Source organism: Microtus pennsylvanicus, chromosome 9 (assembly GCF_037038515.1).
Source record: "Microtus pennsylvanicus isolate mMicPen1 chromosome 9, mMicPen1.hap1, whole genome shotgun sequence".
Lineage (NCBI taxonomy): Eukaryota > Metazoa > Chordata > Mammalia > Rodentia > Cricetidae > Microtus > Microtus pennsylvanicus.
In genome coordinates, this window is record NC_134587.1 from 43,291,581 (window position 1) to 43,313,606 (window position 22,026).

At 43.6% G+C, this 22,026-nt stretch overlaps 1 protein-coding gene across 1 annotated transcript in view; it reads left to right on the forward strand.

Moving 5' to 3' along the window:
* The window catches only part of Ddx31 (DEAD-box helicase 31), a 70,638-nt gene that overhangs the window by 1,254 nt on the left and 47,358 nt on the right, over positions 1–22,026 (forward strand). The window contains exons 2-13 of the mRNA XM_075985602.1: positions 3,536–3,792; positions 3,895–3,970; positions 4,785–4,828; positions 5,823–5,893; positions 6,672–6,736; positions 13,379–13,423; positions 14,943–14,984; positions 15,803–15,867; positions 17,729–17,848; positions 17,982–18,088; positions 19,067–19,275; positions 19,888–20,064. Of these exons, the coding sequence (XP_075841717.1) occupies positions 3,536–3,792; positions 3,895–3,970; positions 4,785–4,828; positions 5,823–5,893; positions 6,672–6,736; positions 13,379–13,423; positions 14,943–14,984; positions 15,803–15,867; positions 17,729–17,848; positions 17,982–18,088; positions 19,067–19,275; positions 19,888–20,064 (1,278 nt within the window). The remainder of the gene's footprint in view (positions 1–3,535; positions 3,793–3,894; positions 3,971–4,784; positions 4,829–5,822; positions 5,894–6,671; positions 6,737–13,378; positions 13,424–14,942; positions 14,985–15,802; positions 15,868–17,728; positions 17,849–17,981; positions 18,089–19,066; positions 19,276–19,887; positions 20,065–22,026) is intronic.

The following is a 22,026-nucleotide window of genomic DNA, read 5'->3' on the forward strand; positions in this document are numbered from 1 at the left end:
TGGAAAATTGAAGACCAAATTGCTGGTCAGTTCAGATCCACCAGTGTTTTGAAGATAAACTTCTTTGCTCATCTAACACTCACTGCAGAGTTTCACTTTTGTTAGGAAGAGGGAGGGACCTTCCTGAGCCTAGGTGCTTAGGAGTAGGGAGTCTTCAGCAAGTCATTGGTGCAGCTGAGTCTGTGTTTGAGGAGGAATACACAGACAAGCCAAGAGGGTAGTGGGGGGGAGAGCAGCATTTACAGTAAGATGACCTGAGCTGTCAGACACCAGCTTGGTAACACTCTTGCCTATGACCTTGGGGGAGTTCCAAGTTTCTCCTTCCATAATAGGAACCCTAATTTGTTTCTTAGAAAGTTGTTATAAAGCTCCAATGGGATAATAGCTGCAATAACTCTGTATGTTGTCTAGCCCTTAGAGAGTGTCAGTAATGAAAATAAAGGCAATATTGTTGCCATTTGGGGAAGTAGATGGCTGTATCAGGTCAGCAACATTGGATCAGGGTGGTGCTGTGCCATTTGAAGGGCCCCGAGAAGGCTGTACCTTGCTCACCTGGTACATGAAGGGCTTTTGAGTTCCATCTCCAACTATACAGAAAGAAAATTCCAAAATTTTATTAAGTGAGCAGACTAAGCAGGTTATCTGGTTTTCAATGACTTCAACTGGTGTTTCAAAGTGATTGGTCAAGAGGTAACACAGGCTGGGTGTGGTGTATATGCCTTTAATCTCAGTAGTCAGGAGGCCAAGGCCTTTGGATCTCTGAGTTCGAGACCATTCTAGTCTACGTATGAGTTCCAGGCCAGGCCAGCAAGATCCTCTCTCAAAAAAAAAGAAAAGAAAGAAAGGAAAAGACCCCCCCCTCCAAAAAAAAAAGAGGAAGAAGAAAAGGTAATACAGGCCAGTGAGTCCGCTTGGTGGTAAAGGTGCTGCTGTCCAGCCTGAGGACCTGAGTTTACTCTCCAGGACCTGGTAGAGGTAGGAGGAGAGAAACAACTTCTCATAGTTGTCTTGTGGCCTTCCTGTGCTGGCCATGACGTATGTGCTTTCACACACACAGCAATACAAGAGAATGCTGCAGGGATCCATAGAGGCCTGACTGTGTCTGTGCTTCGGCCTGTGTATCCAAATGGGAGTGAAGATGTGCTGAGCAGATTTGCTCATACTGGGAACTCAGGGTGGGTAACAAAAAGTACTCTGGATTTGGAAGGTCCTTCAGACAGCTTAAATTGGGTTGCTCTGTCTTCATACTGAACAAAATACTTTTTTTTCCTTAAGGATATTCTGCTTGAATATTGAAGTAATACAGTTTAATTTAAGAAAAATTAGAAGGTACAACCCTGCCTAGAGTTGCCATACCCAGAAATAACTTTTAACATTTTGGTATATAGCCTTCAAAAAACCATAGCTATAATATTTTCTGACCAAATAGGATATAGTTAGTCAGGCATCTCAGATTTATTTTCATGGAATAGCGTGGTACATTCTGGAATTTAGGGAAGACTGGCCAAAGGTAAAGGTGAATCTAAAGCTGAGAAGATGGGAAGAGGTTGTACTCTGGAAGCTTCCTAGATCTCTTTCCGCAGATTTTTCAGTGTTAGCTTCACAGTGGTGGAGAGCCTGTTCCAGTTCACTCCAAGCACTTATTTTGTTTGTTTATGACAGGGTCTTAACTCTGTAGCCTTGTGACCTGGAACTCACTTTGTAGCCCAGCAGCAGCCCTCCTGCCTTAGTCACATGAGTGCTGGGCTTACATGTGTAAGCCACCGTGCTGGCTTCTGATACTTGCTTGTAGAGAGACCTTGACTTTCCTTCTGTAAAGAGTGAGTAGGATGCTGTGGTTGTAAAGTCTGTGTACCACCTGGTATGTTTAGTCCAAAGAAGGGGAAAGGAAGGTGTGTAAAGGAGGCGGTAAGCTTGCTCCGTTTGGCTGCAACAGCATTCTTCAGACTGGTCCATGGATGCTCCAGGAGGCAGGTCTTGTCTTGATTGGCGGAAAAACTTCCTAAACCTGAGATTGACCTGTAGCAGAATAAGTTGAATCCTGAGGTAGAGAAGGGTTATGGCCAGAGGCTGCTGGGCCAGCTCAGGAAACCTGTGGTAGGGTGACCTTCAGGCCTTTGAAACTGTCAGGTGAGGCGTGCCAATCCCATGCTCTCTGACAAATGGCTTCATTTTTCTTTAACCTGAAAATTCATAAACTTGGGAACTTTGCAAAAACAAATTTAAGATGAAGTAGGCTAGTGTTCACTTTATTACTATTCAGTACTTGAAATTGTATTTATTGAATTCCTTAAAGGAATTCTTAAGTTGCCAGGAAAAGAGACTTGTCCTTTTTCATTGGTAGGTTGGTTTGAAACTGACAGTCTTGGTGAAACAAGACAGTGTGTAAGCTGTTCTTCACTGTTTCAAGTGAAGAAGAAAATATATTCTAAAACTCAGAATTAGAAGTACCAGCTATTATATATACTTGTGCAGACTGGAAGAAAAGGCCAAAGAAAATAGAAGAATCTGATGTTTCTTGTAGGGCAGTGGTTCTCAACCTTCCTAGTGCTGTGACCTTTTAATGCAGGTTCTCATGTTATGGTGACCCCCTAACCATAAAATTGTTTTCATTGCTACTTCATAGCTGTAATTTTGCTACTGTTATGAATCATAATGCAGATATCCAGTATGCAGGATATGTGACCCCTGTGAAAGGGTTCGTCGACCCTGGGGTTGAGAACCACTGATCTAGGGAGAGTTTGGGCACCATGCATTAATTACATCCGTGTTGTGAGACTAAGCAACAGGCAAGAAGTGCCTAATGATGTATGTCTATGATCGGCAGTCAGGCAGGGGCTCCGAAGGCGAGGAGGGTTGGGAACAATATGATGGAAGTGATGGATGGAGCGGCATTCTCATTTGGAGTGGGGACGGCAAGTAGGAACTGACTCCAGACCATCTGAGTTGGAGCAGCTTGAAAGGAAAGGATGACAGATCCAAGCCCTAGGGAAGAACAGTAATGACAGTTTCCGCTTCCTGGGCATGAGCAAGGATTCAACATCCCATTCACCTCTCCAGTCTCTTCTTAACATCCTTTATTGGTAGAAAAAAGCATATTTTGTTTCCCTGTATGCCTCTGTTCTCACACAAAAAACAGACTCCGAGGGGTGTGGTTTGACTTAGTAAGCCTGCCTACTTTACAAGGTAGGTTCTTGCTTCCCTTAGAACAGACTGAATTGGTTAACGTCAGCTGGCAGAACACCTCTCTCTCCTGATTCCCGCTCTCATCTTGGATGACTTAACGGTTTAGGTGGATGGAGGTCTTGCAGATGAATGGACTGAGATTGTGTGTTTCTCCCCTCCTCCACCTCCCCCCCCATTTCAGATGAAGCCAAAGAATCTGGTTGTAAACCCTAAACTGATGGTTGGCATATGGGGCATAATGATCTCTGCAGGAAGAGATACATTCTGTGGGCAGTCAGGCTTCACTCTGAAGATTGTCTTCATGGACTAATGCACCTCTTCTTGATCTTTCCTTTTGGAAACAACGCAGCAAGCAGAGGCTACCAAAAGAAAGCACCAAGTGTCCAGTGATGCTCCACCAACAAAACGGAGGAACGAAGAAATATCCTCTCTTTCAGCCAAGAAAACCAGTGATAAAGAAACTCCAAGAACATTTAAGGGGAGTGCACACAAATTGTTTCCTCCAAAGAAGTACTTGGACAGTACAGGCAATGGAAGGCAAGAGAAGCCATGCATCAAGACTTCATCGCTGTTTAAAAACAATCCTGAGATCCCAGAACTCCACAGGTGTGTTTTGCGGTGCATGTGTGCCTTGGGTATGAGCAGTCTCTGATGCCGCCTTTCCTTTGGCACCTTGGCACTGATACACACTTTGTCTTTCCTCTGCAGAGCTGTAGTAAAGCAGGCTCGAGAGCAAGTGTTCTCTCCAGAAGCTTTCCAGGAGCTGAACCTCCACCCACACCTAGTAAGTATCCCACCCTGCTCTCCAGGTTGCTGTAATCTGTGTCTTATTCAGTCTGTTTCTGCTCTTGACTACCCGAGTGAACTCAGGTAGTCAGGTCATTCCCTGATGGCGGCACAGGTTGCTATCTTCACTTTCCTCTCCCCAGTTATTTTTAAGAAATGCTGACTTTCCTTACCCAATTTAGTTTCTGTGCTAGACTTCATTTATTGGGCTTAAAGTAGCTTTCTAATTACTGGTAGATGCGGTAAAACTGGTAGCAGATGTCTCTGTGGCTTTGGGAAGGGTGCTGAGCTGGCTGCTTACTGTCAAGGGACATGCACATTTTTGGAGGATGAAGGCAGAAAAGGCTGCTTAAATTGCATTTTCTACTAGCAAATGGATCTTTCTTTCCCTCTTTGTTTAATACCATGAGTGAGTTTTATAGTTACTGTGAAAAAGGAGAGAAAAACACAAGCTTGTCAGCTGGGTACAATTGACCTCTTCTTTCTGGTAGGCTGTGTGGGACTGCATCTCAGCCTGAGTGTTAATGGGTGCATGGGGCTGGGTGATGAGTTAGTTATGAGGGTTGTCTTAATGCATTGCCGATTTGTAATAGCATCCTAATTCTACAAACTAGGAACCCAGCTAGATGAACCTGAAATCCTCCAGACCCTGAGGGTAGAGGGCAGAACTACCCCAAAGGTGAAAATACTGGGTTACTGGAATTTCATTTGATCACAAATTCAAGTGCTGTTGTCACTCAGCATTTTGTCTTTATGTCATTGAATATATTTGCATTAAATTGATAAATTCTTATTTTCCTATTCCCTTTTAGATTTCTACAATAAATACAGTCTTAAAAATGTCAAGTATGACCAGGTAAGAGGCTGAGGTGATCCTTGTTTTTTTTTTTTTTTTTTTAATTCTTTTAGGGTTTTGTGAGTATAACCAGATAAAAATCTAAGTTGTCCATGGAGTGCAGAGCACATTTGTGTCTTGGTGCTGGGAATAGCACAACTGCTAAAGGGCTTGACATAGCACATAGCCTATGGGTCTCCCCTCCTGCTTGCAGGGATACTAGGTTTCTTTCTATTTCTACACTCAGCTCCCTACCACAAAACAACAGGTTTAAGATATCTACCGTCAGGGCATCTCTGAAAATTACTTGTGCCAAAAATACAGTATTTGATCATGTTATTTCTTAGCAGTAAAAATAAGGTCAGCCAAAAACTGGGAGTAGATATTTGCTTGGGTAGAGTGGGGTACTGAAAAGATAATCTAAATGCTTGCTGATTGGAGACACTTGTTAAAGAGAAATTCAGAATTAAAGTTTAAACAGTGAGCTGTATAGTCATAATTCACTTTGCATAAGTAAAAAACAAGAACACAAAGGGGTAAAGAACCATCGGCTTTTTCCATTTTGTTTTGCTTTTATTTTTGAGACAGTTTCATAGCCCAGCTCAATTGGCCTCAAACTTACTTTTCTTTTGCCTCAGATTCCCTAATGCTAGAATTAAAGGCATATGCATCCTGCCTGGTTTGGTTTGCCTGTTGACTCAGCCAAATTTTAATGAGTTCCCTGTCCATTTTGGGATTGGGATTTAATATATGTGTTGACAGTGTTCTCGATATGTGTGACAGTTTTTCGGAAGAAGCTGTGGCCTGTGGCTTCTTCCCCACTTTCAGCCAAGTTCCAGGAGTTTAAAAGATTCATTCTGATCACCACAATGTTCTTAGCACTCTCTCTCTCAATGAAGTAACTTTGGGCAATAAGTAGGTAGAGCCAAACACAGGATGTTGTATGTCAAGTAACCTGTGTGTCTGCCTGCATTCATGACTAAGCCATGTGTGTTCTCTCTTTTGGGTGCCCCAGTGTTCAGAAGCAGAGTATCCCAGTACTGCTGGAAGGCAGAGATGCCCTTGTGCGGTCCCAGACGGGCTCAGGTCAGTTGCTGTTTACCCTGCCCCTTATCCCGAGACACCTAGCCCACGATCATGTGCTAGGAAGGTGTCTGTGATGGTAGAGTCTGTTTTGTCTTGTCTGGGGAGGGTGGCCATGCTTGCTTTTGATGGGAGGCCCAAAGCTGTTATAGCTGAAGGAAGGTGGTGATGCTGCTGTGGTCAGTAGTGATGAGGGAATTTTCATAGTTGAGTTCTGCTGCTTCCCCTGTGATTGCTGACATAGCGGCCAGTATTCTTCACTCTGGATGAAGTGACTGTTTATGGCCTGAAAGCAGTTCTGGCCTGAGCACAGTCAATGTCAGGGATAGACACACCACTTTTTGCCTGGTCAGGTCTTCTGACCCACTTTTGCCTTCTTGACAGCTCAGCCATGTTGAGGAGAAGCCCACAGCTTCCTTTAATCTTTCTCTATCTTCAGAGGCTGACTTGGGTTCACATTTGGCACACCATCACCACAGAAGCCATTTAGCTGAGGGAGAACCTCAGAGCAGCCATTTCTTAGCTTCCACAGACGACTTTCAGGCTGCGCTTCTGTCTAATTTGAGAAACATCAATTACCTCTTCCCTTGTTGATGACCTAATGAGCTGAAACGTTAAGGTTTTTTGAAGTTCTAAATTACAAAGCCGAGTTAGGAGTCATGGCAGACAGATAAAGTGCCTCTTGGATGTAGAGCATGCAGTTTACCTTCTCCCAGATTTGGCATTTTTACAGAAAGCAGAGCCTGTTTGCATTCTCACTGATGCCACTCTCTTTTAAAAGGGAAAACTCTTGCCTATTGCATCCCTGTGGTCCAATCTCTTCAAGCACTGACATCAAAAATACAGGTGAGCAGAACATGCGTTTCCTCTCTGCGGTCTGTTGTGCCCATGCTGCTGCCCCGCTGAACCCTCGTGGTAATACTAGGGTTGAGGTTCTGTCTGCACTTAGCATTGTTTCTCTCTTCCTATCCAACTAAGTGTGAGTGTGCTGAGAGTCACAGTCACTACTGTCTGTGTGTAGGGCATTTGGGTAAAATGTTTCCAGTGTGACAGTTGTGCCAAGTGCTGTCCACATGTTGCTTTCTTGACTCCCCGTCCCCCGCCCATCAAGTTGTGGGGGTTACTGTGATAAAGTGGTGTAGGCAAGTAAAATAACCAAGGCCACATAGAAGTACCAATGGGCATTGATTCCCACGTCATTTCTGTGTGCTTACAAAGAGGCAGCTCTGTCATCTGAGCTGTGATTTGTGGTAAAGCTTTGTTGCTAGTTCCCTGCTCTGCTAGGGTCCTTCCCTTTGTCTTACACAGTACCCTGCATTGGACCTCCTACAGAATTACTATTAGGGAAATACTCCAACATGCTTTGATTGGCCCCCGTCCATATATTCTTTTTTTTTTTTTGATTTTGCTTTATTGATATGAGACTGAATCCCGTCCATATATTCTTATATCCTATGTTGTATATCATGTGGAGTTAAATTATAACCTTACAGGTTCCAGTGTGTTTACTTTTGCATGAAGAGAGCTGGGCTTTCTATTTAACATGGTGATTTATCAGTACTGACTGGAAATGAGTGCCCATTAGTGGGTTTAGCAGTCAGGCTGTTACACAGCCAACATTATCTAGATTTTGTTCTTAGTTGTGAAACATAGTTAATGCCTGGACCAGGATAGCTAAAAGTTGGATTGAAAAGTCCAATTGGCTGCTGTAAGCTGTGGGCACAGACTTCATCTTATAGCCCAAACTTTCTCACAGGTGGCAGTGCCGTTACTTTCACTTGAGAGACAGTGATGAGATCCGAAATAGGGTGTTGTGTGAGTGCACACTGACAGAGGTCTTGCTTCAGACACATAGAAGTGGACGTGCCTCAGACCTAACTGATCAGAATGCAGTAGGTTGCTGTTACCTGTAGAGTGAATTATTGGGTAAATTACTGAATCAGTAAATAAGAGAAGATAAGTGAGGAGCCAGCACTTAGCAAACTGTTACTGGCATGGATCTTCCAGAGGCTAAAGTGGGTAGTTGACAGTAAGATGAGAAATGGTATCTCTCTGTGGCCTTCAAGGGTCCATACAGGGACTTCTGAATGGATGGGAAAGAATAACTAACAGGAAGCCCCAGTGGCTGCTCTCTCTAGACAGTCTTCAGAAGGACATGGTACTGTATAGTTTGTTTTTGTTGTCACTGTTGTTGTTTACCTAAAATGAATTTAATCTAAAGGAAACAAAACCAATTAAGGATGCTTGGTGAAAATTCCTGCCTGGCAGTCTTTGAGAGTGTTAGGGCATAAAAGAAAAGTACTGAAGAATTTTCACAGAGCATGACAAAGGAAGCATGGTGGCCACACACGTGGGGTCCAGGGTGAACAGAGTTAGTTACAGAACTTGTCCGTTTTTAATTTTTTTGTAAAAGCCTGAGCTTTTAAAATGAATAGGTTAAAATGTGTTTAAAAGTAGAGTTTCTTTATAACTTTGTAAACTTGAACAAGTGTTCCTGCTGTGTTAGATGAAGAAATGCAGGCTCCAGAGCTGCATGCTATAACTGCCATTTCACAAATGACAGTTTGTCTGTGGTTCATAGCAAACTAGAATGGCACAATTATGGGGGCCTTTTCTTTTCTGTCGTTTGAGAAAGAGTCTCATATAGCTAGACTTGAGCTCTTAATCTTCCTGCCTATGCCTTCCATGTACTGAAGTTGTGAACATGTGTCACCATGTCTTTCTCAGCAATTTTTTTAATTAAATATTTTATCTAACATGTTATACACACATATAATATATTTGGAGCTGGCTCCTCCTCTGTGCTCCCTACTTTTCCCTCCCAACCCCTGTCCCCCCAAATCTAATGCCCACTTAGCACTGCCTCTGTGTGTGTGCATGCATCCGTGCTGATTTGTTTTTGTCAACTTGACAAATCTAGACCTATCTGGGAAGAGGGAATCTCAGTGGAGGAATTGCCTCCCTCAGAGCCTGGAGGCAAGTCTATGGGGGTGTTTGTCTTGATTAGTAATGACATGGTGGACCCAGCCCACTGTGTGTTGCCATCCCTAGGCAGGTGGTCCTGGGTGATATAAGAAAGCAGGCTGAACAAACCCTGAGGAACATTCCAACATTTCTCTGCCTGGAGGCATCAATTCCTGCCTCCAGGTTCCTCACTTGACTTCACTTCATGATGGAATGTAAACTAACTAAGTCTAGTTGGTTTTGGTTGATGTTTTATCACAGCGGTAGAAAGGAAACCAAGGCAACATATATGAGTGTGGGTCAGCAAATTGTTTTTCTCTGAAGTAGATAAGGGAAGAATTCTATTTTCTAAGGATAAATGACTTTCTTCCATTGAGAACTTTATGGAGAGCTGATTCATGTACGGTGAGTGCATAGCCTTGTCCCTAACATACAATCAGAGGAGAATGAATGTAACTTGTTGATGTTTGTGGCCAGATCTCACCCTTAAGATTCTAGGCTAATTTTCTGCTAGAGGTTTTTGAGTGTTTGTTTTTTCTTTATATCAAGTTGCAGCATTTGACAGTATTTGAGCTGGAGTGAATCTTAGAGTTCCAGAGCACTCCTAGAGTTGACTGAGAGCAAGAGATGAGATGACATACACATCTGGCAGGTGGAGTTTCTGCTCAAACCCTGGCCTGAGTGGTGGTTTTATTTTTATTTCAAATGCTTGGACTGAGCCCAGGGCCTGCACATGTTCAATTTATTCTCTGTATAACTGGGCAGATCCTTTTGTGCCTTTGTTCCCAGGTTACGACAAGACAGAGCGAACTGCTCATGTAAAATGTTGAGACCTAGCATTTGGAGTTGGTCACTAAATATTAGCTGTTAACATCAATACTGTAATATGGCCATTTCAAACTACAATTAGATCTGCTTTTATATTCGGAAGTAGTAAAAACAGGTGTGTGGTTGTATATTTGCTCAGGATCACTAAGACCAAAGATTGAAATGTTCTGTAAAAATGGTTTTCCAAGGTGGGCATGGTGGTGCACTCTTTTTTTGTTTTTCGAGACAGGGCTTATCTGTATAGCCTATCCTGGCACTTGCTCTGGAGACCCGGCTGGCCTCGAACTCACAGAGATCCACCTGCCTTGCCTCCCAAGTGCTGGGATTAAAGGTGTGTACCACCATCACCTGGCTGGGTTGTTTGTTTTTTGTTTTTGAGACAGAGTTTCTTTGTGAAACAGTCCTGGCTGACCTGGAACTCACTCTGTAGACCAAGCCAGGTAGCACACACCTTTAATCCCAGTACTTGGGAGGCAGGCAGATCTCTGCGTTTGAGCCTAGAGTCTACAGAGCAAGTTCCACGACAGCCAGGACTGTTACACAGAGAACCCCTGTTTAAAACAAACAAATAAATAACCACATAACAAACAAAATGGTTTTCCAAACTGAACGTGGTGACGCATGCCTGTACTTCTGGAGCATCAATTTAATTCAGTTTTTCTATTGTATTCAGTGTAACCCTTGTAATTCATCATGAAATGATGTGACCTGGAAGCTGTAAGCAGCTAGTCCTGGACCCTGGCCTGTTCCCAGCCGAGGGGCTGGCGTGGAATAGGCATCTTCAGTATTTGCTCTCTCCCAGTTATTTTGGCTTTGTCTCTGATTTTTTAACATCACATCCATCTTGCTTCATGTACTCATGCCCTGTGAGGAATTGATGTTTCTTTCTTCTTGTCTGTGTAGTAACACCTTTTGAAATGTCAGAATCTCCTATCGTCACATGATGGCACATTAATCCTGTTGTACTAGCGTGTTTACTGTTCCTTGCTGGGGCTCCAGTGCAGTCTCACAAAGTTGGTGTTGAGTATAGACTACTTGGGTTTGAATTCTAAATCCTCCTCTCCTGAGTAAATGTTTCCAATGCAGAACATGAAATCCAGACTCTAATTGGATTTGCTGCTGAGCCCATCCTTCACTCTCACAAGTTGCTCACTCATGCTCTCTGAGCCCTTAAAGAGAGAGGCACCATTGACACAGTACCTTCTTTACATTGCTTTGGATTTTTATTGTTGTTTAGATACAGTATGTCTGAAAATTTAAGATATTCAAAGAATTCCAAGTATCTATTGGGTGAAAACAAAGCTTCACCTCCAGATTCTTAGGATACCTCCTGAAGCAGGGTGTCTCTTTCAAAGAACAGCCTGTCATATCTGTCAAACAGGACTGCACACTCCTTTTTGCCTTTTTATGTGGAGTCATTTCTTTCTGTCTTGTACTAAGCACACATATGTTTGTATATGATGTCATTTGCCTTTTTGATACAGGGTGTGGTCCAAGCCACCCTCACTCAGTCCTCCTGGAATTGTAGTTCTGTGCTTGTCATGCCTTGGGTGGTTTCTCACTGTGCCGCATTGACCTGCCCTGGTTGTTTGTTTGTATTGCTGCTTTGTGGCAGGGTCTCTTGTAGTTCTGATCCCTGCTCCTCCTACCTCCCATTATGTGTCATAAATACTGGGCCATGCCTATATCGGCATTTATACATTATGTTCAGAAGACAGCAGTTAAAATTCTGGACGTCTGTGAAATATTCTTCAGCTTCTTTGCACACATGTGTACATATAGGAATACCCAGAAGTTTTGTTTTAATAGATAATGCCAAAGTTGATCTGTTAGGGGCTTTTACCAGTGTGTGCCCACTAGCAGTATGGTTTTTGGTTGGCATGCCCAGTCGGCCATCAGCTATATTTGGCTTTCTGTATTTGATTCTACTCCAGCCCCAGTTGCTCTTAGGACTTCTCTGTGTCAGTGCTACTGTGACTGCACGGCTTCCTGTTACTGCCCAGAGATGAAGGGGGGAGGTATGTGCACAGCTTCCAGTTACTGCGTGAGGGTCAGGTGGGGTGGTGGTGGTGATGCACAGCGTCCAGTTACAGCATGGGGGATGTGATCCCACAGTATCATAGTGGCTTCTGCACTTTTAAAGATACTTGGAATTGTCTGTGTGCAGCTCTGCTACCCACATTCCACATTTGTTAGGACTTCATTATAGACATTAACTCATTCAGAGAGCAGTCACATGATAGTGAATCTTCACTAAGGAGACGGTTCGTTTTTCCTCTAAAAAATATGGCCTTCACATGTGTTTTAATTGTTCTTCATATAGATTCTAATTTTTTGCTTTTTTGTTTTCTGTTTTGTTTTGTTTTAGTTTTGGTTTTTTGAGATAGGGTTTCTCTGTGTTTTTGGAACTACTCTGAAGACCAGGCTAGCTTCAAACTCAGAGATCTGCAAGCCTCTGCCTCCAGAGTGCTGGGATTAAAGGCATGTACCTCTACCACCTGGCCACATTTTCTAATTTTTTATATTGGAAGGCCATTGAAATTTGGTTGGTTTTCCTTTATTTATTTATTTATTTTTTACTTGAAATAGGGTCATGCTATGTAATCCTGGAGGGCCTGGAATTCCCTCTCGCTTGCTGCACTGCTCTGGCTTCTTGAATACTGTGAGTGAATGTAGATGTATGCTGCTGCACCTGACCTGCTTCTTGTTGCTTTTGGAGACAGAATCTTGCTATGTAGCCCTGGCTGACCTGGAACTCACTATAGTGACCAGACTGGCTTCAAACTCACAGAGATCTGCCTGCCTTTGCCTCCCAAGTGCTAAATTTAAAGGTGTGTGCCACCACGCCTCACTTGGCTTTTGTTTTTTGTTTTTGTTTTTTCAAGACAAGGTTTTTCTTTGTTGCTTTGGAGCAAGTCCTGGAACTAGCTCTTGTTGACCAGGTTGGCCTTGAACTTACAGAGATCTACCTGCCTCTGCCTCCCAAGTGTTAGGATTAAAAGCATGCACCACCACTGCCCAGCTTGGCTTTTTTTTTAAGTGTATATTTTATCTGCATATATGCTTGTGTGTTATGTGCGTGGCATTGGCTATAGAGTCCAGAAGAGAGTCTTAGATCCCCTGGAACTAGAGTTACAGACAGTTGTGAACCGTTACGTAGGTGCTGGGAACTGAGTCCTGCTCCTCTGCTCCACTGAGTTATCTCTCCAGCCCCCACTGGCTATTGATTTTTATATTTTGCAATCAGCTACTTGACTCAAATACCTTATTGATTCTGTTATAGTTTCCCCCATATAAGATAAAATGACATCATCTCTTGTGATTATATTTTTTTTTCCATTTTCCAGTTCTATACATATTTCTTCCTCCTATTTGGTTGAATGGGGCAGCACTGTTGGCACAGTAGTCTGTCACTGTAGGTGTAGTGGGTATTTTTGTCTCCTTTTCTTCCATAGAAATATTTCTGATGTTTTTAGCTGGCCACCCATAAGTTTCATCTGTCTCAGTCTGACATTCATTGGTCCTCCTCATGGAATTGATCTCTCTCTCTCTCTCTTTTCTTCCTCCCTTTTTCCCTCCCTCCTTCCTTTGAGGAAGGATCTCATAAAGCTCAAGCTGGCATCAAACTAAAAAGCTTGACTCTCTTACCTCAGCCTGTACCTGACACTCTCATTGACATTTTTTTTCTATCAACAGCGCAGTGATGGCCCCTATGCTTTGGTCCTAGTGCCCACCAGAGAGGTAAGCAACTTGCTTGTAGGGTGAGGTTTGTGTGTGCACTTGTGAGGGCCTGTTGACTTGAAGTGCTTTCTCCACTTCCCTGCTAAACAAGCTGCTGCACATACTTGCTTTCCTTCCATTTCTTTCTGGGAACCATTGTGCTGATTTCTGTTAAGGGGGGAGGTTTATGTGCTATTTGAAAATAATGAGCTAGGCATAAGAAAACATGTCTTCATTGTCAAAAAAATGTAATGATACTTAAGTTAATGACCCTTCAAAAGGAATTTCAAGAATTGCGTTTTTTGTTTGTTTGCTTTTTGAGACAGGCTTTTTCTGTGAAGCCTTGGTTGTTCTGGAACTCACTCTTTAGACCAGTCTCACCTCGAACTCACAGAGATCTGCCTGCCTCCCCAGTGCTGGGATTAAAGGTGGGGTCCACCACTGCTTGGGGAAGAACTGCATTTTTAAACTTTAAATATAAGAAAATAACTAAAAACACTTGGGTATAAAACTCAACCTTTTTTTTTTTAATTTAATGAAGCTACTGTTAATTCTCTCCTCTATAAACATTAAGTAGAAATCACCTCTGTCAGAGCTGCAAAATGTGTTCACAGGGGCAACTTCAGGTGACTCCATTGAAAACTTACAGGAAAATGGAAATTTCCAGACAGCTTTCCCTCCCTATCTAGATTTTTTTAATTTTATATTTTTTAATGTTTTGCCTGTGAACCACATGTGTGCAGAGCCCACAAGGCCAGAAGAGTGTGTCAGATCCCTGAAACTTAAGTTAGAGATGATTTTGAGCCTCTATGTGAGTGCTGGGAACTGAACCTGGGTCCTCTGCAAGAGCAGCCAGTTCTCTTACCTGTTGAGCCCTCTCTCCAGCCCCGTGGTCAGCCTTTCTTCCAGCCTGCTCTGTCTGTCTCTGTTCTGTCCCAGGAAGGAGCAGGCACAGGGAGATGTTTCTAGTAGCACACCTGTTGCTTCCCTAGACCACCACCCACACTAGACATGTGGTGGAACAACACAGAACCTTGGATGAAATTCAGTAGGGGCTGTTTTGATGGTGTTTAAATGATTGTCACCTACATTAATTTCCCATGGCCTATATTCATTGGGTTCACTGGTTTTGTTTTGTAAATGTAGAAGTGACCACCTCTATTTTCAGATAGCCTGCTGTAGCCTTAGGACATGGCTAAGTTCCCTGAGTGCTGGTCAGGCCACTGATGTCCTATCCTTGAACTTTTCTGTGTGACACGTTGGGAATTTGAGCCAGCAGAGGGAGCACAAAACACTATTTTTTGTATGTCTAGGAAATATATGTGACGTCTTCACTCTCATTCCCTAAACTGACAGATTCCAAAGCCTGTTTAAGAAGAGAGTGTTTCCAGGATGGATTTTCTGTGGAGGATTACTTGTCCTAAGCCTTGAGGTGTATAATTGCATCAGTTGTAAATTGATCAGTTTAGATTGTCTTTTTTAAAAAGTGTGAAAAGGAAGCAAGGGCCGTGCTCACTGTCTCCAACTTTTAACATTACAGCTGGCTCTGCAAAGCTTCGACACTGTCCAGAAGCTGCTCAGGGTAAGATAAGCCGTGAAGCTGTGTTGTCTTCCTTTCTGACATTGTGAGAAGAGCCATGTGGTATAGTCTGAACAGTCCAACAGTCTAAGTTGTCAGGATGTGAGAAAGTCTCCTGATTCATCTCGTCAATGTGTCTCTGGCTTCACTAAGGGCAGTTTCCAGGTTTCTCTGTACAGCCTTGGCTGTCCTGAAACTGACTTTATAGACCAGGCTGTCCTCGAACTCAGAGACTCTGCCTCCTGAGTGCTGGGGCTTAAGGTGTGTACCACAACCGCCCATCTAATAACTTTTGCTAGTAGTTGCTACAAGTTAAGTGTTATTGTTGGCTCACTTTACTTGAAATGACTTAAAGGCCCAGCCCAGGGAAAGCAGCAAAACCCTGTAAGAGCATTCAGGAGAGAGAAGACAGCAGAGCCAAGGTTCAGCTCCCATAAAAGTTGTCCAGGAGTCTATATTTCCTTTCTGTGATCTAATAGTGAGTGGGGAGTGTATTGCTTAGGTTTTTATCCCCCACCCTGCCTGCACAACAGTGAAATATATTTTCTATTTGGACACCATTAGAAAAAGCGGGGTTGGGGGGAGCACTTGGACTATTTCACAAGCTCACGATTGTCCTGACAGTACTTCTGGTCTAGTGCTGCAGCTAATAACTCAGGTATCTCAGTGCCGCCAGGCTGCATCTGCACAGAAACTCCTCACACACTACAAAGTCTAAGTGCTCTCTGCTGCACACGGGCTCATGCTAGGAACTTAGGATCAGCTTTGCTTCTCAGGAAGGGGCTTTTTTATGTTGATTGTGATGTGGTATTTTTATGTAGCCGTTCACCTGGATTGTCCCTGGAGTGTTGATGGGCGGAGAGAAGAGGAAATCGGAAAAAGCTAGGTAGGAGGAAGTGGGTTTCTTTATTCCCCTTGGAGTTTTTCTTGTTCAATAACTCTTGGTTCTTTAGCATGCAAGAGAGCCTCCTGTGCTACTGTGGCCCCTGGTCCCCACATGCAGAGACAGGCCAGGTCAGCACTCACCTCTAGGCAGTGCTTTTTATCACAGATTCCCTTCTGATTTAGTTAGTGACGGTGCTATGACCTGCTTAACTCATCCACTGAGTGTCCCACAGGCCCCTTGTTTGATATGAACCCCTACATGTGGCTCCCTTTGGTACATATTAAGAGTTTGGTTTTTCTGTTTAGATTTATAAAAACAAGATAGCTAGATCTTGTTGCCTGCATCTATAATCCCAGTACTTAGGAGGATGAGGCAGGAGATCAGGAGTTTCATGACTAGCCTCAGCTATATACTGGGTTTAGGACTAGCCTGAGCTACATGAGATTCTGTCTTTAGAATAAATAGCAACAACAAACAGGTGATAATTTCCTTAATACTTAGGAAGATCTTAGTGCATTGTTTCCCGGCTCTGCATTGGAGCTTTCAATTAGAAAATTGTTAGATGGGTAAGTGGCACTTTAGCAGTTACACCAGTTCTTTGAATCGTCTGCAACTTGAGAGTGAACATAAAGCTTGACACTTAAAAACATTGATCAGGTTAGATTCAGTTATAAAGAACAACAATAGGGTACAGGGTGCAGCCTCTCTATCTTTTTGTGTCCTTGTGGAGGCTTCCACTTGCAAGGTTACCTCACAGCCTTGGATTGTTGCCAGAGCTTCAGCCATTACACTTTAGAAGTGACAAAAATCGTCATAGATCTCTGTCCAAAGGTGCCATATGTGATTGCACATTCTTTATACTTTATTCCATAGCCAAAGCATAGGCATGTTGCCATAGTTAACTGAAAATGAGAAAACCTAGCCAAGTAAGATTTGTGTTCTGTCTTCTGCTATAGAATAATGAGATTATGGTTGTTTGGGGAAGAGGAGGAAAGTTAATGATTTTTTTTTAAAGGATGTGCTAGGGAAAGTTTGGAGGGGAGAGGAAATGAAAAATAGGGGGTAGGTTTGACTAAGAGGCAGAGGCAGGCGGATCTCTGAGTTTGAGGCCAGCTTGGTCTACAGAGTGAACTCTGGGACAGCCAGGGCTACACAGAGAAACCCTGTCTCAAAAATAAAACAAAACAAAAATTGATCCTTTAAAAAGAAAAGAAGCTGGGTGGTGGTGGCACATACTTTTAATCCCAGCACTTGGGAAGCAGAGGCAGGTGGATCTCTGTAAGTTTGAGGCCAGCCTGTTCTGCAAGAGCTAGTTCCAGGACAGGTTCTAAAACTACAGAGAAATCCTGTCTCAAAAAAAAAAAAAAAAAAAAAAAGAGGAAGAGGAGGAGAAAGAAGAAGAAAAGGAATGGCTAGATGCCCGTCTATCCAGGAAGTTCTAGAAAGATCTGTGAGTTAGATAAAAAACATTGAATCAAGCCGGGCGATGGTGGGGCACGCCTTTAATCCCAGCACTCGGGAGGCAGAGGCAGGCGCATCTCTGTGAGTTTGAGACCAGCCTGGTCTACAGAGCTAGTTCCAAAGCCACAGAGAAACCCTGTCTCGAAAAACCAAAAAAAAAAAAAAAAAAAAATTGAATCAAATGCTTAAAAATTCTTTCAAAGTAAAGTAGTTAGTGTGATTCAGTGTAACTAAATCACAGTTCTATACACAGAAGAATGAAATCTCACCTTTTTGTTCTTTTCGCTTGAGGCTTCGGCATTTGTGCTGGACACAGAATGACTGTCTCCTTACCTGTTACTTGTATTTTTACTGCTACACTGTTTGACCTATTTTCTTTTATGATACATTATTTAAACAGACTCCGCAAAGGCATAAATATCCTTATCTCAACTCCTGGGCGCCTGGTGGATCATATAAAATCCACAAAGAACATTCACTTCAGCCGAATACGGTGGCTGGTTGTGGATGAAGCAGACAGGTGAGCCTGGTCTAGGAAGCAGGGAAGGTGGGACGAAGGGACTGTTTGTCCTGCCATCTTGGGGACAATTCTGTAACCTAGTAGTGTCAAGTTTTCTCTTTACCTGGATTAAAGTTCTTCTCTTAACCTTCAGGATCTTGGATTTGGGTTTTGAGAAGGACATCACAGTGATTCTGAATGCTGTAAATGCTGAGTGTCAGAAACGGCAGAATGTCTTGTTATCAGCAACACTCACAGAAGGTGAGTTGAGAAGGAACTGTGGGCTGATGCCAGTGGGTGCCCCTCTTAGGGGAAAGGACAGCCTTCTCTGTCCTGCTTGCCCAGCACCTGGGAGGAGTGCAGTGGCTGCTCTGGACACACCTGGGTGCACGGGAGACAGGTTGGCCACCGTTTGGTTTTGCTGATGGTGGGGCAGAAGCAGGCCCCACCATGCAGGCGATGCTTTCTCCTCGGCACTAGTTTTAGTGTGAGCACCCTCCTTTTTCATTAAGAGTCCACATTCTCTAGCTCCTTCTGACTCCTCTACCCAAGCAAGACATTCTTGGCTGTTTTACAGATGGGAAAGTGAGCTTAGGAAACAGAACTGCTTCACCAGTTTCATCCTGCATAAGGAGTCACTGTGTAGATGTGACCAGTGCCATGTGTGATTTAATTGATCTTGTAGGCCCCAATATGATACCTATGAGTTAGTTGTCATCTGCGTGACTTTGAAAATATTACTAAGAAATATAATCTCTAGAAAAGGGATTATTGATCAAATAATATTTCTTTATCAAAAAATACTGCTTTGGCCAGGTGGTGGTGGCACACACCTTTAAATCCCAGCACTCAGGAGGCAGAGGCTGGTGGGTCTCTGTAAGTTCAAGGCCAGCCTGGTCTGCAAGAGCTAGTTCCAGGATATGCTCCAAAGCTACAGAGAAACCCTGTCTCCAAAAGCAAAAGAAAACCAAAAAAAAAACATTTTTTCTTTTTTTTTGCTTTATGCCCTTACTCTTTTGGGTAATGGTAGAAAATAATTCAGTAAAGTCCCAAGCAAGACCTGCAGCCAAGAAGTCTATGGAACTATTTTAATCTAAGGTTTTGTAGAGAACTTTTGGTAAAATGAGGTACAGATATCTGATGAGGGCTAGAAAATGCTGAGTTTCCTGAAAAACCCAGGTGGGTACTCTGGGGATGCATATGTAACCACCCTGTTTTGTTCTTTTTACTGTATCCAAGGGGTAACACGGCTAGCTGATATCAGTTTGCACAATCCAGTCAGTATCTCTGTCCTGGACAAAATTTGGGACCAGCCCTACCCTAAGGAAGATATTAGTACCCAGATGGACAGCTTTGCCATACCAGAGAGTCTTGACCAGCATGTGGTGTTGGTTCCCAGTAAGCTGCGCCTTGTCTGCCTTGCAGCCTTCATCCTGCAGAAATGCAAGGTAGGACTGTGACTTAGATCTGGCCAGGTTTGGGGAAGTAGCACATATTTCATTTGTGCTGGGTAAACATAGCAGTGAGATAAGGCCCCAAAACAAGAAAAGAAGTGACAATTAACTTTGTTCTGAGTTAGTGCATGCATGCGTGTTGATTATGAATCCCAAAACAGTGGTGAAGGACCCGAGTTAAGGGCAGTGAGGGTCATAGCAGTAAATTTGAATATACCTTGTTGGGGCTAACGGGAATGTCATTGATGATAGAGGCATGCAGGAGCAAGGCATTTCTTGTAGACTCTTAGACCTGGTGTATTTGCTTACCAGATTCATAGTGACCCTGGATATGAAATGATAGCTTTAGGAGCTGCTGCACCCTGGGACTGTGGCCTGGAGTTACTAGTTGGTGACAGGCCCAAAGTATAAAGTACATTTGTTTTTCTCTTTGAGGTTGAGGCTCTTGTCATTTTCTTTGTGGAATGGAAATTTTTTAATAATTAAAGGTTGTGTCACTGTGTTTCCAAATCGGGGCTGGCATGCACAAGTACCTTAGAGATGTGCTTGTTTTAGGGGCATCTATGCTTATTGCCATGTACTTACTTTCCCCATTTGTTTGTGTAGTTTGAGAAGGATCAGAAGATGATTGTCTTTTTCTCAAGTTGTGAGCTGGTGGAGTTCCACTACAGCCTCTTCCTTCACACCCTGTCTTGCCGCTCTGGGGCCCCCACTTCAGAGCAGCTACCATCTGCTTCCTGGCCACTAAAATTCCTTCGGCTGCACGGCAACATGGAGCAGGAGGTGAGCCCACTTCCCTACCCCACATTCCATGAGCCTCTTAGATAGAGAGCCCTGGTGCACTTGTGTCCTTTTAGGCTCTCCTGGACCAGGACAAAAACAGCCCAAAATGGAGGAGCTGCTGGAAGATGCTGGTGAGGGAGCCTATTGTTCCTTGGGCTCCTGCTCTGGAGCTCTCTTCCACCTGAGAGAGCTCACAGCCCGCTTGGCCTGCATCTACCTCAGCCAGCTGTTACGGCAACTGAGTAGCACTAAGTAGCTGGCACCAGGGAAGGCTTTTGCCTTTTTAGTACCCAGTGTGTAATTAGGGCTTGATGTCTTCAAATTAAGAGCATTAATGGAGCTAAATTGTGGATCCCATATGGTACTGCTGAGCGCGGCGGCTGTCATTGTCAACAAGACACAGCGCTGCACTCTGTGAGCACTTTGGGTTGGGAGAGGGTACTGCACACCAAAGGGCTTTGGTCTCTCCTGCAGAGTGAGCTTCCTGAAGAAGAGTACCCTTCCCTGCTTTTAGATGATCTGTATAAGCCTCACTCCTAGGCTCTTAACGAGGCTGTCCTTTGGGAATTGGGTGGCTTATGGGAGGGGCACCTCCCTCTTAGATGGTCCGTAGGTTTGAAATAAGAACCATCTTGTGATGAGGTTTTGGGCATCTTAGAGAATTAGAAAGCTGCAAGTCAGGATGGCATGGGTGAACACATGTTGAGAGCTGAAGAGACGGTAACAAGTCCATTTCCTCATGCTTTTGTTCTTTGGCTTTAACAATTAAGGAAATGGAGCCCAGATAAGTGACCTTCCTGAAGGTCACTCATGGATACAACTTCTTTGCCACTAGATCTATAGAAGGCACAGAATATTCTCGCCTTTGTTAGTTTCCTATTATACTCTCGGCTCTTCAGTTGGTTGAGTCAATCAGTTTTGTTCTTGAGGACCATATGTGGTCTTGGGTTTTGTTTTAAACTTGGTTTTTAATTCTCTGGGCACCTGCCAGTCCCAGAGTCATTCTGCAGGGGTGTGGGGGAGGTGCCGAGTAACTTATATGGACCTCAAGGGGTTTCAGTAGATCTGAAGAGAGCCTCTAGGTAAATGATCTCAGACTGTCCATTTCATGGTGATATGGTAGTCCTACATGGTGCTCCTTCTGGGAAAGACTGCTTGTGTTCTGGCCCTGACTTTGCCAGTTACTAACTCTCTAACTGTCTCCAGTTCTCCAGTGTCACGTGATAGTGGTGTTTTCTTTTAGGGTTGGCCTACCATCTAATTCATGCAGATGAACTTGGTATGTAGTGAGTGCCCAGCCGTCATTATCTGCTGATGGTCTTAATTTTACCTTTCTCAGGGATAGTTCAAGGTTCCTTGCAATGCAACTTGATAATTGTTAGTATTCGGTCTACACAGACTCCCCATAAGCTAAAAAGAAGGCAGGAGGTAATTTCCCTGCTTTTTGTCCTCTATCTATCAAAGTTAAGTGTCTTTTTCTAGACTAATTCAAAGAATCCCAGTTACATTTTCCTGGTGTGTTATCAGGTACGACCCCAATACCTAGGAATGGTCTCCCTAGATGACTAGAGACATTACCATTTGGAGATGTGCCGTAGTGGTAATTAAAGCCCAAGAGTTTGGTAGGCTTTTCTCTTATCCAGTATGTGGGTGCATCATATCTAGTCTCTGATACAGCTGTAAATGTTACAGGGACCATGCAGCAAATGTCTGTCCCATCCAGCTTAGACCCTACTAACACATCCTTTTCTCCTCTAATCCTACCGGCAAGTTCCTTAACCTCTCCTACTTACATTGAGACTTGAAAAGTCCCTGGTGCTATGTCCCTTGATGGCGCCCTGAGCCAGGTGTGCCCTGGGGTTATAGCCATGGGATAGAGTGCATGTCCACAGATGACCAGAATTGTTCACCATATTGCAGTGGGGCTGTGCCAGTGCCCACAGGGAGACATCCTCTCAGCAT